The sequence below is a fragment of the Lissotriton vulgaris genome, chromosome 3_1 (genome assembly GCF_964263255.1).
Source record: "Lissotriton vulgaris chromosome 3_1, aLisVul1.2, whole genome shotgun sequence".
Lineage (NCBI taxonomy): Eukaryota > Metazoa > Chordata > Amphibia > Caudata > Salamandridae > Lissotriton > Lissotriton vulgaris.
Window position 1 is genome coordinate 856,875,534 of NC_141689.1, and position 13,193 is coordinate 856,888,726.

The 13,193-nt window shown below is 45.0% G+C and overlaps 1 protein-coding gene across 2 annotated transcripts in view; it reads left to right on the forward strand.

Moving 5' to 3' along the window:
* The window catches only part of PRXL2C (peroxiredoxin like 2C), a 57,108-nt gene that overhangs the window by 24,146 nt on the left and 19,769 nt on the right, over window positions 1-13,193 (forward strand). The window contains exons 3-5 of one of the 2 annotated variants that reach the window (XM_086961159.1): window positions 8,635-8,688; window positions 8,810-8,915; window positions 12,607-12,738. In XM_086961159.1, coding sequence (XP_086817285.1) covers window positions 8,635-8,688; window positions 8,810-8,915; window positions 12,607-12,738 — 292 coding nt within the window. Of the gene's footprint in view, window positions 1-8,634; window positions 8,689-8,809; window positions 8,916-12,606; window positions 12,743-13,193 lie in introns of both variants that reach the window. The other variant, XM_086961160.1, reaches the window with a different exon arrangement.

The following is a 13,193-nucleotide window of genomic DNA, read 5'->3' on the forward strand; positions in this document are numbered from 1 at the left end:
TTACTACTCAGCTACCCACAACTGTCTGTCCCGTATTGACTATTTCCTTACACTGGGGGACGGCCATCTCACGATAAATGATGCAAAGATAAGACCCCGAGGTATCTCGGATCACTCCCCCCTGACACTGAGCCTATCATGCTCTGCAATCGCCCGTAAAAGAATTTACCCAATTTACCCAGGGTATCTTAAGGTACCTCACATCCGTAAAGACCTAAAAAAAGTAACCAGGTATTACTTTGCAGAAAATACTGACTCGGTGTCGTCCCCAACGACCCTATGGGAAGCATACAAAACAGTGCTAAGAGGGCAGGCGATTGCGACAATAGCGGGGCACAAACGTACGCAAAAACAGGAACTGTTAGATCTGGAATTGACACTAGAAAAAGCAAACGCAGACCATATGGCACACCTATCAGAGGATACACTTCACGCACTCCACCTTTGCCAACAGTCACATGACGACCTTCTCAAGCGACGGACAGTAGAAAACATAGTCGACAGCGCAAAGGGGCTATGATATAGGGGACAAGGCCAACAAGCTATTGGCATGGCTAGATAAAAAAGGGAGGGCTGCAGACACACACTACAACTGATGGACTCGGAGGGAATATCACATTCGCGGCCCTCTGAGATTGTAGAAATCTTAGCTGATCACTTCCAAGACGTTTATACCCCAAGGGCAGAAGTCACAGCAGAAGCGGCAATATCGGCGCTTCAGGATGCACAGATCGCGACTCTATCACCGGAGGCGGTGGATGAACTGGAGGCATATCTGACGATGGACGAGATACAGACGGCGATTAATGCGCTGCACACAGGCAAAGCGCTGGGCCCCAACAGGATTCCGATTGAATGGTTCCAGACCATGGCAGACACCCTGAGCTCACCTCTGTTGGCCATGTCGGGAATGGGGGACTTTGCCCCTGGATCAGCGGATGGCAACCATAGTGGCCATCCCGAAAGCAGGTAAACCACCCATAGATTGCGCGTCCTACCGCCCGATTTCACTTCTTAACGCCGAAGCAAAAATTTTGGCGAAATTGTTAGCAAACAGACTGACTCCACACCTGACCCACCTAATTCACCCGACCAGTCGGGCTTCATGCCACATAGAAGCACGGCGTTGAACCTCCGCCGTGTGCACGGAGCACTGGCACGAGCCCCCCTCTTGACGGAACCGGCGGCCATACTATCATTGGATGCCAGAATGGATTTTGACATGGTGGAATGGCAGTACCTGTTCGCAGTGCTAACCCGTATGGGCTTTGGCCCCAAATTCATTTCCTGGATCACACTGCTATACACGAATTTTGTGGTGCATGTAGCAACCAACGGTCACATCTCCCGAGAAATCCCTTTGGCTAGGGGGACACGACAAGGGTGCCCACTCTCCCCCCTACTATTCGCGCTGGTCTTGGAGCCACTGGCTACTGTCATTAGGTCTACCCCATTATTAAAAGGACTGCAATGGGGAGACGCCTGGGAAGATAGAGTTTCCCTGTATGCTGAGACATGCTCATCTATCTATCCGATCCTGAGACAGGCATTCCGGAGCTGCTGGCACTATGTGACGCACATGGTCTACACTCCGGATACACAATCACCTGGACAAAATCAGTCATTTATGTACTGAAAGGTCCTGCACAAAATCTCCCTGATAACTGCCCACTGCTGATAGCCGACACCACATTTAAGTATTTAGGTATCCACGTCGCTCATGATGTGGCTGTATTCTATGATCGACACTTACTGCCGCCACTCACTCGCCTTAGAGCGGACGTGAGACACTGGAAGGCTCTACCTCTTACGCTGTTGGGACGAGCGGCGTTATTTAAAATGATGGCGTTACCACGCCTATTATATGTATTGGAGAATGCCCCAATCCTGATACCGCCTTCTTACTTCCGGAAAGTGACAGCGCTGATGACAGATCTATTATGGGGAGAACGCCCACCTAGAATAGCGCATACCAAACTTAACCGTGGGTGGTACAACGGGGGTATAGCTTTGCCAAATATGCAGCTGTATTATTGGGCGTCGCAGCTCAAGGTCATTAACCAGTGGATCCACGCCCCGCATAATGACCCAGCATATTTAGCGGACAGAACACAATTAGGTACACACAGCTTGCTGGCCCCATTGTACAATCAAGGACTCACGGCGAAACTGATCGGCCCAACCAAACACACCGTGCTACTCTGGCACAGGGCACAGGCGCGACTTAAGTGGAAAGGGGTCATAACTAAACTTACACCGTTGTGGGACGCCAAACTGCTAGGCTGTCTTCGATCCAGCAAGGGATTTACCCAATGGGATAACATTGGAATCATGACAGTAGGAGACTTATGGACCAGTACTGGAGTGATCCCTTTTTCGCATTTGCAACAACAATACGCATTAGGCCCCACAGAAACATACAGGTACATACAAATACGGCATGCATTAATGGCAGTGATTGAGCCAGGGTCGACTGTCCCGGACTCTTCGCCGTTGGAGGACCGCCTGCTCACGGACTTTATGCAAACAGGCGCCACCTCACTCATTTATCGTAAATTACTGAATAATCTCCCGGACCCTTTGATCAAATTAAAAGAGAAATGGGAAACTGAGCTAGGAGCCATGGATGAGACCGATTGGAACGCCGCATTGGCGTCACCGCGAGAGGCGGGCGTCTCTGCTCGGTTCAGACTGATACAATTCAAGATATTACACAGGGTATACTACACCAGAACCACCTTACATAAAATGCACAGGGCAGAAAACCTGTATTATCTTAGAGGGTGTGGGGAGGAGAGGACTCTGTTACACACACTTTAGGAGTGTCCGGCCATCTTGGGTTACTGGCGGCAAGTAATGCGCACCATCTCTCAGGCTCTTGAGACCTCACTGGCACCGGACCTGCGTGTGTGTCTGCTGAATGTGTGGGAAGGGACTGACTTGACGCATCGGAAGCAGCAATGGGTTACAATCTGGACCATGGTGGCTAAGCGGGACATAGCGCAGAGATGGGGAGTGGCGGAAACACCTACGTTGGCGCTGTGGTGCAGGACGATGGACAGACTCATGCTGATCGAGTGTGCAGTGAGAGCTAACTCTCGCAAGTGGAACAAGGTCTGGCAGTCATGGAACAGATATAGAGGAGACCTATGCGATCCTCTTCCTGAAGAAGAAGTGGATAGTTCAGGAGATGAGGAAGAGTTGGACGAGTGAGACATTAGGAGGTAGGGAGGAGGTAGGAGTAGGATTGGGAACCGGGCACCAGGGATAATATATGGCCTGGATTCGGAGTGGTTGGGATAGTAACCTGAAAACCTTGAACCGGTTAGTGACATTATAGATACATTGTTCTGGCTACAAGTGACTATCTGATATTCATGAGTCTAATGTTTTGTTTGAATTTATATAAAAGTAAGACGGTACGTACTCGACAAATTTTCTCTGAATGCCTTACGTAATGAGCCAACACATGCTGCCGGACCGGAAGGTTGTCGGCTGAATAGCTGTGTAAAATTATGATTGTGATGGTGAGTGATAGACGACAATCCTTTGGTTCATGTAATGATGTAAAGTAATATTGGCAAATGTAAATAAAGTCTTACAAAAAAAATATATATATATAAACAATTCTGGTGTATTAATTATAAAAGATTCCAATTTAACATTTGAACATAAAGTGATAACAATTCAATAAGTCTTCACAAATGCCATTGGTGGATTGTTGCTCGATGATTATTTAATTAGTATTCAAGTAAAGTTGTTGTATCATCACAAGATTACAAGATTTAAGCAACATTATTTGTTGATGCGTCCCAATGCATTTTGGGCTTAACAATGAGCCCTTCGTCAGGGGAATCTACAAGATGATAATACGTGTATAAGTATACATTGCTGGCAAAAATATATATAGCACATCATACCTAGAGAGCAGGAACTTATGCTCTAAAGAACCCTGTGAGATTAAAGGATAGAACCAGAAAAGCCAAAAGTGAAAGCCCATGTGTCAATAAATAGTTGAAAAGTGTGTGAATCAAGAAACCGATAAGTGCTGCACTACATGGTGGACTACAGGCAGAAACGTTAAAGAGATGAAGGTACTGTGCGGTTCGTGAAGAAAGTAGACGCTTGTGTGTCTGACCGTGAACCAAAACGCATGCTGAACTGCATAGTGAAAAGCCTACAAACACATAAAAAAAGTGATGGCGCCGTGAAAAAGCTTTATGACAACGAATCACATTTGTTTCAATAGATAATTTAACTTTACTGAGTGCACCCGCTGCTGCATAACCCTCCCAAATGTGCCTCTGGGCAGGTGTATCATAAATATGGTGAACTTCGCACTATCGCCATTAAGGTGCTCTGGTGTGGCCAAAGGGGCAGTAGGTGTAATGACCACTGTCAAAGCCAAAAGTTGGGTCTTGTGAGGATTGAAGAAGTGAGACTGGTTGGATGCCTCGAGGCAAACTGGTTATAGAAAGGTCTGGCAGAGGCCAGGGTACAACGGATGTATGACGTTACATCGCATACTTTTACCACGCATGCCTTTACAATACGGTATTTACAACGAAAACCTTTACAACGCATAGTGCTTTGGGGTGCTGGATAGTGAATAGTTTAATTTACTATTCCAACTCCAGTCCCCGTGGACACTAGGGAAGGTGTTGGATAGTAAATTAAACGTATTGCCTATCCTAGAGCGCCCCCAGCGCAATGTGTTGTAATGGTTTGCGTTGTAAAAATTGCGTCGTAAAGGCACTGCGTTGTAAAAGTTGCGTTGTAAAGGATGTTTCCCGGGTACAACTGGCATTTGCAGGGACAAGGGTTTTCTCCTCAGACAAAACGTTCTAGTTCTGTCCCTAGAGATTGGATAGTGAAGTAGTGTGGCTCACTGGTTAGAGGCGGCAGACCCGAGAGCAGAGGACGGCCCGGGACCAGGGTTCGATTCCCGGCGCGGCAGGTTTCTGGACCAGGGTCAGCGGACTCGATAATTCTCTCGCCTCGGTGCCCACTCTGATCAGCGATCACACTCGGCAACTCTGGGCATTAGCTTGCCTCATCTTCACTAACGGCCCCACCAGACCGCCGGGGATCCCTGGTCTCACCCTGGAGATACCCATTAAGGGACCATCTCTCAGGGAAGCCAGGAAGGGTTTCGCAGCGGTCGAAGCGCCTTGGGACCCTCCGGGTAAGTAGTGCGCTATATAAATGCCTATACATACATACATACATACATACCAAAGACCCCAAAGGCCAGCGATGCCAAGCTCTCTGTTTCGATTTTTGCCCGGTATTTGAGGAAGAGTTGGAAGGTATCTGTAAACAAGTAAAAAACGCTGTCCTCTGAACGTTTTGCCAAAGCAAGTGCATCCATCATCAATGCTTCCCTTTCGAAGGTTATAGCCTCCTAAAACAGGCTTTTTTTCAGTGCACTAGTAAGAAAAAAACTAGACCCGTAAGCTCCTGCTATTCATTGACAAATTGCTAGTCTCCTTTTGACCAGCAATATCATAGGGAAGAAAGTGGCTGGTTTCAGAGAACGGATGCCCGGCACAGAGTACCTGATTGGCACAAGGACTTTCTAAGTTGAATTCACTTATCACTGGCAAAAAATGGGATGTCTGCAATCACAATGAGATCTGAACATTGTCCGTAATATGGGATGTCAGTTTCTAATAGACTGAACTGAAGTTTAAGCAAGATGAACTTAAACCCAATTGGATGCCCCCAAAAACTCGAGTGATGGACTGATCCTGAGTAACAGGGTTTGCCCCATAATGTTCACATTAGGAGTATATAAGCTTGCCCTGTGAGCCAGGAAAAGTGTTTATCTTTACTTCCAGCTGAAGCTCTACACCCAACCAGAAGAGGATTCCACCAAGAACAGAAAGGTTGTCTCACCAGACTCGGAGTGCAGAGAAGCTTGCTTTGCTTATGACTGGAGGAGGCAGTAGACTGCCGTGTGTGCTGAGAATCAAAGCTCAGCTAGCTACTTAGGCCTGTAGAGAATGAAGATGCATCACCCGACACATGCTGCTGCGACGACCATCCCCAAGAGGACCATTGCCAATAGGGGAAGCACTGCACGTGTTCTAAAGATGACACCGCTGAGCTCCAGACCATTAGATTAGAGGGGGGGATAAACTGCCTAGTGGGTTCCATCTTGAAGAATATTGGACTTGCACTCCAATATCGGGTATCTGAGAAAATGTTGTGCATTGTGTATTATTGTGCCTTAATGTAGAAAAAAAGTACTTGTCCTTTTCCAAACGTAACACATTGGACTGGACAATCACGTTATTGAGCAGCTGGGTGTATTGTTGAGAGATGAATGTGTTTCTCCACACTAACCTCGCTGAGATGCTGGTCACTGCTCGCCATCGCTGCCACTGAGAGTCAAGCACAACGGGCTGGGTACAGTAGAGTCAAACGTCATCCTTCCCCCACAGCTGTGACCCCTTTAGCCCCACCCTGCCTGCCCCATGGCCCGACCAATCGGGGTCTGGCAGCACTGTACTGTGGTGTGCCCAGGCATGGAGGACCATAGCAGCACGAGAGCTGGGGCAGAAGCATAGTCCAGCTGAGACCGATTACACTGCATTAATAAGGAACTCCGATCGCATGCATCAAAACTAGCACAAAAGACCAAATCTACAGACACAGCTATGCCAAAAGAACTGAGAAACCTCTAACTGTGCACTGTTAGCCAGATAGTGCACATCTGCATGATGCTAATGTGCCTAATGTAATGTAATATTGGCTTCTTATATAGCGCACTAATCACCCCAAAGGGTCTTAAGGCGCTTGCTTTGGGAACCTGTCCTGGTTTTTCCATGTGAGATAGCCCCTACTGGGCACCCCCAAGGTGAAAGCCAGGCATCCCACTGCGGGGGCCATAGTGGAGATTGAGCAAGCTATTGCCCAGAGTTGCAGAATGTGAGCCCCTGATTTGAGTAGGCACCGAAGCGAGAATTATCGAGTCCGTGGACATTTTGAGCTCAAGACTAAGACCTAAATCTGCACCCTTAGTGAAAAAGCACGAAGGCCCCTTGCTAACCTGAGAACGCTAGAAGTGATGAAGCAACTTAACTCCGAGCTGAAGAAACTATTCAACCGTGAATAAAGTTGTATTATATTTTTGATGAAGTCATAAAACTGCCTGTACAGTTGTATTGTAGCCTTTTTATAGCACTTTTCTACTTCTAAAATTGCATCAAAGGATGAAAAATAGCTATACCATTTGTTATGCATTGGGCTATGCTTTAAGCATGGCATAGGGAATGCAGGCATGCCAGTGCTTGAGCTTCTTTAATATACACTTACTTTACCATATTTACCCTCATTATATCTTATGTTGACTGTGTCAGAAGGGATCTCTATAACTATGCTTGGTGTGTGGATAGGGGTGTGGGTTAGTAGCCTGTGTATAAAGGGAGTGTGAAACACAAAGAAAATAATAATCACCACGCAAGTTTTGGTGTGGTCAACCAGGAGCAGAGAAGATGCAGCCTATGGAAGTCAACAGACTCCAAACGTATATGTTTTAAAAAAAAATAGTGTTAATATATTTATTTATCGTCGTTCAATCATCTGTAGCTGAATTTTGTAGCGCTCTGAGCCAATTAAGAATGAGGTTTTTGCCATTCTTGGGGGCTTCTTCTAATATCTGGCTCCTGTGGTTCCAAGGACTCCAGGTAGCCCTGGTTTCAGTTGCCCATGACTTCGGGCCCATAGAGCTGCCACAACAAGAATGCACATAAGATGCTCATGGTCATGTAGGGTGAGCTGATGAATACTTGTGTTTCAGTTTTCCGACACATAGGAGATGAAAGGGAAATTGCTAAAGATTTGTTTATGAACTAACATTTTAAGTCTTGAAAATTGATTACTTTATAGTTCTGATGTCTTTGATCTGTAACTAACAAATTATATTAACGCGAAGTATATTGTGCTATTATGCAATGAACTGGTGTTTTGTATTAATGGCAACAAAGGAACACCAGAAGTTGCCTCCTTTTCCCCAGAATTTAACAGTGCATTAAACTTGAGGCATGTAGTTGTGCAAAGGTTGACTGAAAGATAAGTGGAACAGAAGAAGAGTTATTGGCAGAGCAGGATATGCGACTGAGCCACACACAAAGCTGTCTTTCAGAATCCCCACCCTTATGTAAAATATAACACCTTCCTATGGGCCAGTGCTTCGCTGTAATCAAATATTTACTATCACAAAAATAATTACAAGTTTCTGATGTTTTCCTATTGAGATCTGAAGCAAACACAAGGCACTGAATAATTTAACACAAATAAAATAACAATAAACGTAAACACAAGAAAGACCCTTCGTGCCAGAATGAGGCAGAGTGCACTCTCAACAGCACCTTTATGAGTTGTGAGCAAATTGGCTCGCTTTTTCCTACACCCTGCAAGGTTACTGAGAACTCCAGGGATGGAAATACATAGTTTATTCGATTTTCCAGAAAAAAATGGCACCTACAAAGTTTGTATTGTGAACAATTGGCTTACTTGGCAAAAATGTGGAGCTTGATGCTGTCATTTTAAAAATTGTCCGTATGTGCACGCGAAAAACCTGTCAAGTAATTTTCGGTTCCTTTCATGTAACTTTGCCTTACTTTACAGGATGCTGCCATCAAGCTCATAGTTATTGGACAATCGTCTTTCCATCATATCGAGGTAAATATGATCTCCTGTTTTTTGCTATGTTAAAATTAGTAACTAGTTGTCACCTTCATTATTTCTGAGTGTTGTTGGTTGTGAGTTTTTGATGAAGATTAACTACATTGTTCTTGTTTAGCCTTTCTGCAAATTAACAGGTTATAAACATGAAATCTATGTGGATCCAGAGAGAGAAATTTACAAAAAGCTTGGCATGAAAAGGGGTGAAGTCTTCTCCAAAGCAGGTATGAAATTAATTGACATTGGCAAGTTCAAATTGCTTCAGCCAGGGGAGTTAAAACCATGTGTAGAGGGTGGGTCGAAGGACGTTACCTTATCCCTCAGTTTCCTAAGATGTTTAGTTGTCGGAAGTGTATAGTTCTTTGTATTTTCGCTTTGCACCAAAAGTATGCAAATAAGGAACTGATAGTGATATGTTGGAAACTAGCAGATTCAAACAGTTGCATGCATTCATCTATTATGACTGTCCATGCTACATCACAGGAAGGATTGTCACACTCTAGTAGGTCAGGGACTGCAACAAGCTCAAAAAGATGTTGCAGGGATTGTAACAAGCGCATATAGATATTCCTATAAACCCAAAGAGGTGTCTTCCTTTCAACTCAGGCTCAATAGACCAAATGCTGCTAAGTGTGCCTACTACCACAGCGTTCTGTGATGCCAAAGCCGGAATGTCTACATGTACTGCTTGCTAGATTTTATTTCTTCTTTTATGTTGACCACAGATAGTCCAATTATGGCAAATGTTTTAATTGACTTATCAGTTGATATTAGCTACATACACTTTATGGTCCCTGCTTTAATATGGGATGACGTATGTGGCTAGGAGAAAGTGTGTAGTGGAGATCTCGCTGGTATGAAAACTTGAGTACCCAAGAGGAGTCCCACTTCTCGAGTGACAGCCTCTAGTGACTTTGTGAAAAGGTTCTTTTATGCGTGGCCACTCCGTGCAGCTGCAAGTGTCATTTTTGACCCAGGTGGCAGGGTTTGTTCAGTAAATAACAAATCTGGGGGAAATTTGGGTCCGGTCATTGTTGCAGCTTTCCGCAGCCAGTTGGCATTTTGTTGATTTGGTGAAGACTGGGTGTGCCAGAGGTCAACCAGATGATCAATGTATTTGCATGGCTAATTTGTCCTTGAGGGGCACCTAGATAAAACACGATTATTATCCTCTTGGGCAAATGTAGATTTTTTGTTTTAATTGGATAGGTTTAGAAAAAGAGAGTTTTGCTTCAGAAGGACAGCTGTGATCAAAGACTATTCATTGTGAGGGTCAAACATGACCAGTCGTGTCCAGTGAGCTGTTATTGGTGTAACGTTACAGCATACGTCTTCACATTTTTTTTCTGATCCCCCAAAACTAAAGTCAGGCCTCCCCTCCAAATATTACGGCAAGGATTGGGAGAGCGGGAGGGACAGGGCTAAGTGCGGCATGGAGCATATCCATAGACCCCCGTGACTGGTATGACCCTTTTCTTCATATCAGACAACCCTATGGTAGGCCCAAGGGCAGGGTGTATTGTAAGTAAAAGGTAGGACATGCCGTGGTGTGTGTAGCATGTCCTAATAGTGAATTACAGCCATTTTCGTTTTTCACTATTGCAAGGCTATCTGTTCTCCATAGGACAGAGTGGCCAGTTAGATTATTACATCTTATAATCCTAACTGACTCAGGGAACATGGTAGAAATTAGAATTTAGTATGCCTGAACTCAGAATGATAAAATACATTTTTTAGTAAAGTTGGTTTTAACATTCTGTGTTTGAAAATACCACTTTTAGAAAGTAGGTATTTTCTTGTCTAAGTATCCAAAGCCGGCCTCTGCTAGGTTGTATATTCCTTGTCTGGAGTTTGAGTGACAGGGCTGGGGGATTCCAAGAGACAGAATGAGTCAGCCCAGTGGTGAATAGGGAGATCTGCATCTAGATGGGAGGTAGGAGTTGCACCTGGGACCTGAATAGGACTGGGCCTTCCCTCCACAATGCTGGCTCCACCTCCTGGGGTGCGGCTGATGTCTCTGCCCTGCACTGTGAAAGAAGAGAAGGAATCATGTCAACAAAGTGCTCCAGGGCATGTGCTTTCCCTCCACAATGCTGGCTCCACCTCCTGTGGGGCGTCTGATGTTTCTGCCCTGCACTGTGAAAGGAAAGAAGGAGTCCTGTAAACAGAGTGCTCAGGAACTGGTTTAGACTGGGCAAAGGCCCCTCTGCCTTCAGAGAACAAAGAGAAAAGCAGTATCAATATTGGGACTCAGACCCAAGAACTTTAGATAACGTCTGGGAACAAGAAACCTTTTGCCAAGGAGAAGAACCAAGGAAGCTGCAGGAGTTTGAACTGCCCCTCTGCCAGTGTGCTGTTTGCTGGGTTGGCCTGCAGTGGTTTCTTTATTGCCAAGGGAAAGGAGAAGGAACTTTTTAAGGACTTTCATCATCTAGAGAATATTCTCCAAAGGCTTGAATTTTTGCTTGCCTCCTGCTGAAGTCTCAGGGACAAAATACTTCATCTCCAGCTCCCCCCTGAATTTCCTTACTGGGAATTCTAACTGCAGAAACCTGTGTGTCGCTGGGAACTGGAAGCACGATGCAACGAGAAGAAGTGCGTCGCCACCGCAGCTGAAATAGTTGCACTGCCGGAGAAGCGGGCCCCCGCCGCAACTCCCAGAAAGTGTGTCTTCGTCGAAGGCTGCCCGCTGTCGCATCACCGGAGAAGCGTGACGCCATCGAGAGAGTCACCATTGCATCATTGGAGAAGCGAGTCGCAGGGCCTGTCTCGGCTCCAAAGTACAGAGTCGTCGCAAGGCTGCCCAGGGCGCCTACGCATCGTCATCGCAGCGCTGTCGCATCAAGGGCGCCGTCTTCTCGCATCGCTCCAAGATTATCGCATCGAGGCGCCACCTTGCGCATCGCAACCGGACCGCAAGCTGAGAATCTACGCATCAACCCCGCACCGGTAAGGACCACGACGCATCCCCTACTCTGCGCAAGCATTGAGGCATGACGCTTCATCTCCCCCGGATCACGAAACCGACGCACCTCCCCTTTTGCGAGCCTTTTGTTCATTTTGCGTTACGCATCCAGGTACTTTGTTGAGAACTTTGTCGCATTTATCACAAACTTGAACTAAGTAACTTTTACCATCTTTAAGTCAATCTAAAGTACAACATTGTGGATTTTTGTCGTTTGTGGTCTTGCGTTAAGTCTATATAAAGAATACTTATTTTTATAAAAACCTGTGTAGTGTCCATCTGTAGTGTTTTCACTGTGTTAATGTATATATTCGCAAATGCTTAACACACTGCCTCTGAGATAAGCCTGTCTGCTCGTGCCAAGCTACCAAGGGGGTGAGCAGGGATTATTTAGGAGTGTAATCCCCTTATCCTGACTTGGAAGTAAGGGTCCCTATTTGGACAAAGATGAATACCATTGCTAACTAGAGACCCCCAGATCTAACATCCCCATACCTGTGATTTCTCCAATATCCACTATTGGAACCTGCTCCTCACTTTTATGGTTCTAGTACTATTTATGATTCAGCTGGTTTTTCCACACAAGTACCGAAGGTCCTTTCTTAACAACATATAGATTACCCAGGGCCACTCTGTTTTTGAATCTGAACATCAGCGTTCGGTGACCTAATATATGTATAAACTCACCACTGTAACCTTCTGAATCTTGCCAGTATTTTGTTATTTGGGGACTCACTATAGTCCACCCCAAATAGTATTTGTGGTTCAAAACAGATATGAACCAACAATCTGCATATGTGAGATTTATATGGTCTTGACCCATTCTGCTGAATTTGCCCCAGTGTGTTTAAGATGCCGTGGCATTGTTTAGTACTAGTATCTTGGATTTGTGTTTCATAGTCTAGTGTCACTGTGCAGAAACTCACCAGTGTTTCCATGTGATGTTTCAGCACCAAGCCCTCACGTGAAGTCCAACTTGCTGTCAGGAAGCCTTAAGAGCTTATGGAGAGCTGTCTCTGGGCCTGCCTTTGATTTTCAGGGAGATCCAGCTCAGCAAGGAGGGGCTCTAATCGTAGGTCCTGGTAAGTTAGCTAATTTCATTTTCATGAGTTAAAAGTTGTACTTGTAATCATATGTTTTTCTTATTTGATTAGGCGGTGCAGGAACATTTAGCAAGTCACAAAGGTGTGGTACCAAAATATTACAATATCGGCTGACATATTTGTAACATAAACATTGTCTACAAACTATTGCCACTTTGGAGTTAATTGTAGAAAATATACACCCAATGGGTTGCTATTTTTGTGAATGATGTTTAGGACACAATATTTATGTCTGATATCTGAAAGATATTCTTAAATACATATTTTGTTATATATGTAGTATAATCAACTATCTGCATATATGCAAGTTTGAAATGTAGCAAATATTTAGGCCATTTAATATTTTTATCTTGTAAAAGTGCTTGTGTGTGATTTATTTGCATGTGTGTGTTTGTGTGTAAGACTATTTACATTGCTGATTTTAAGAATGCTAA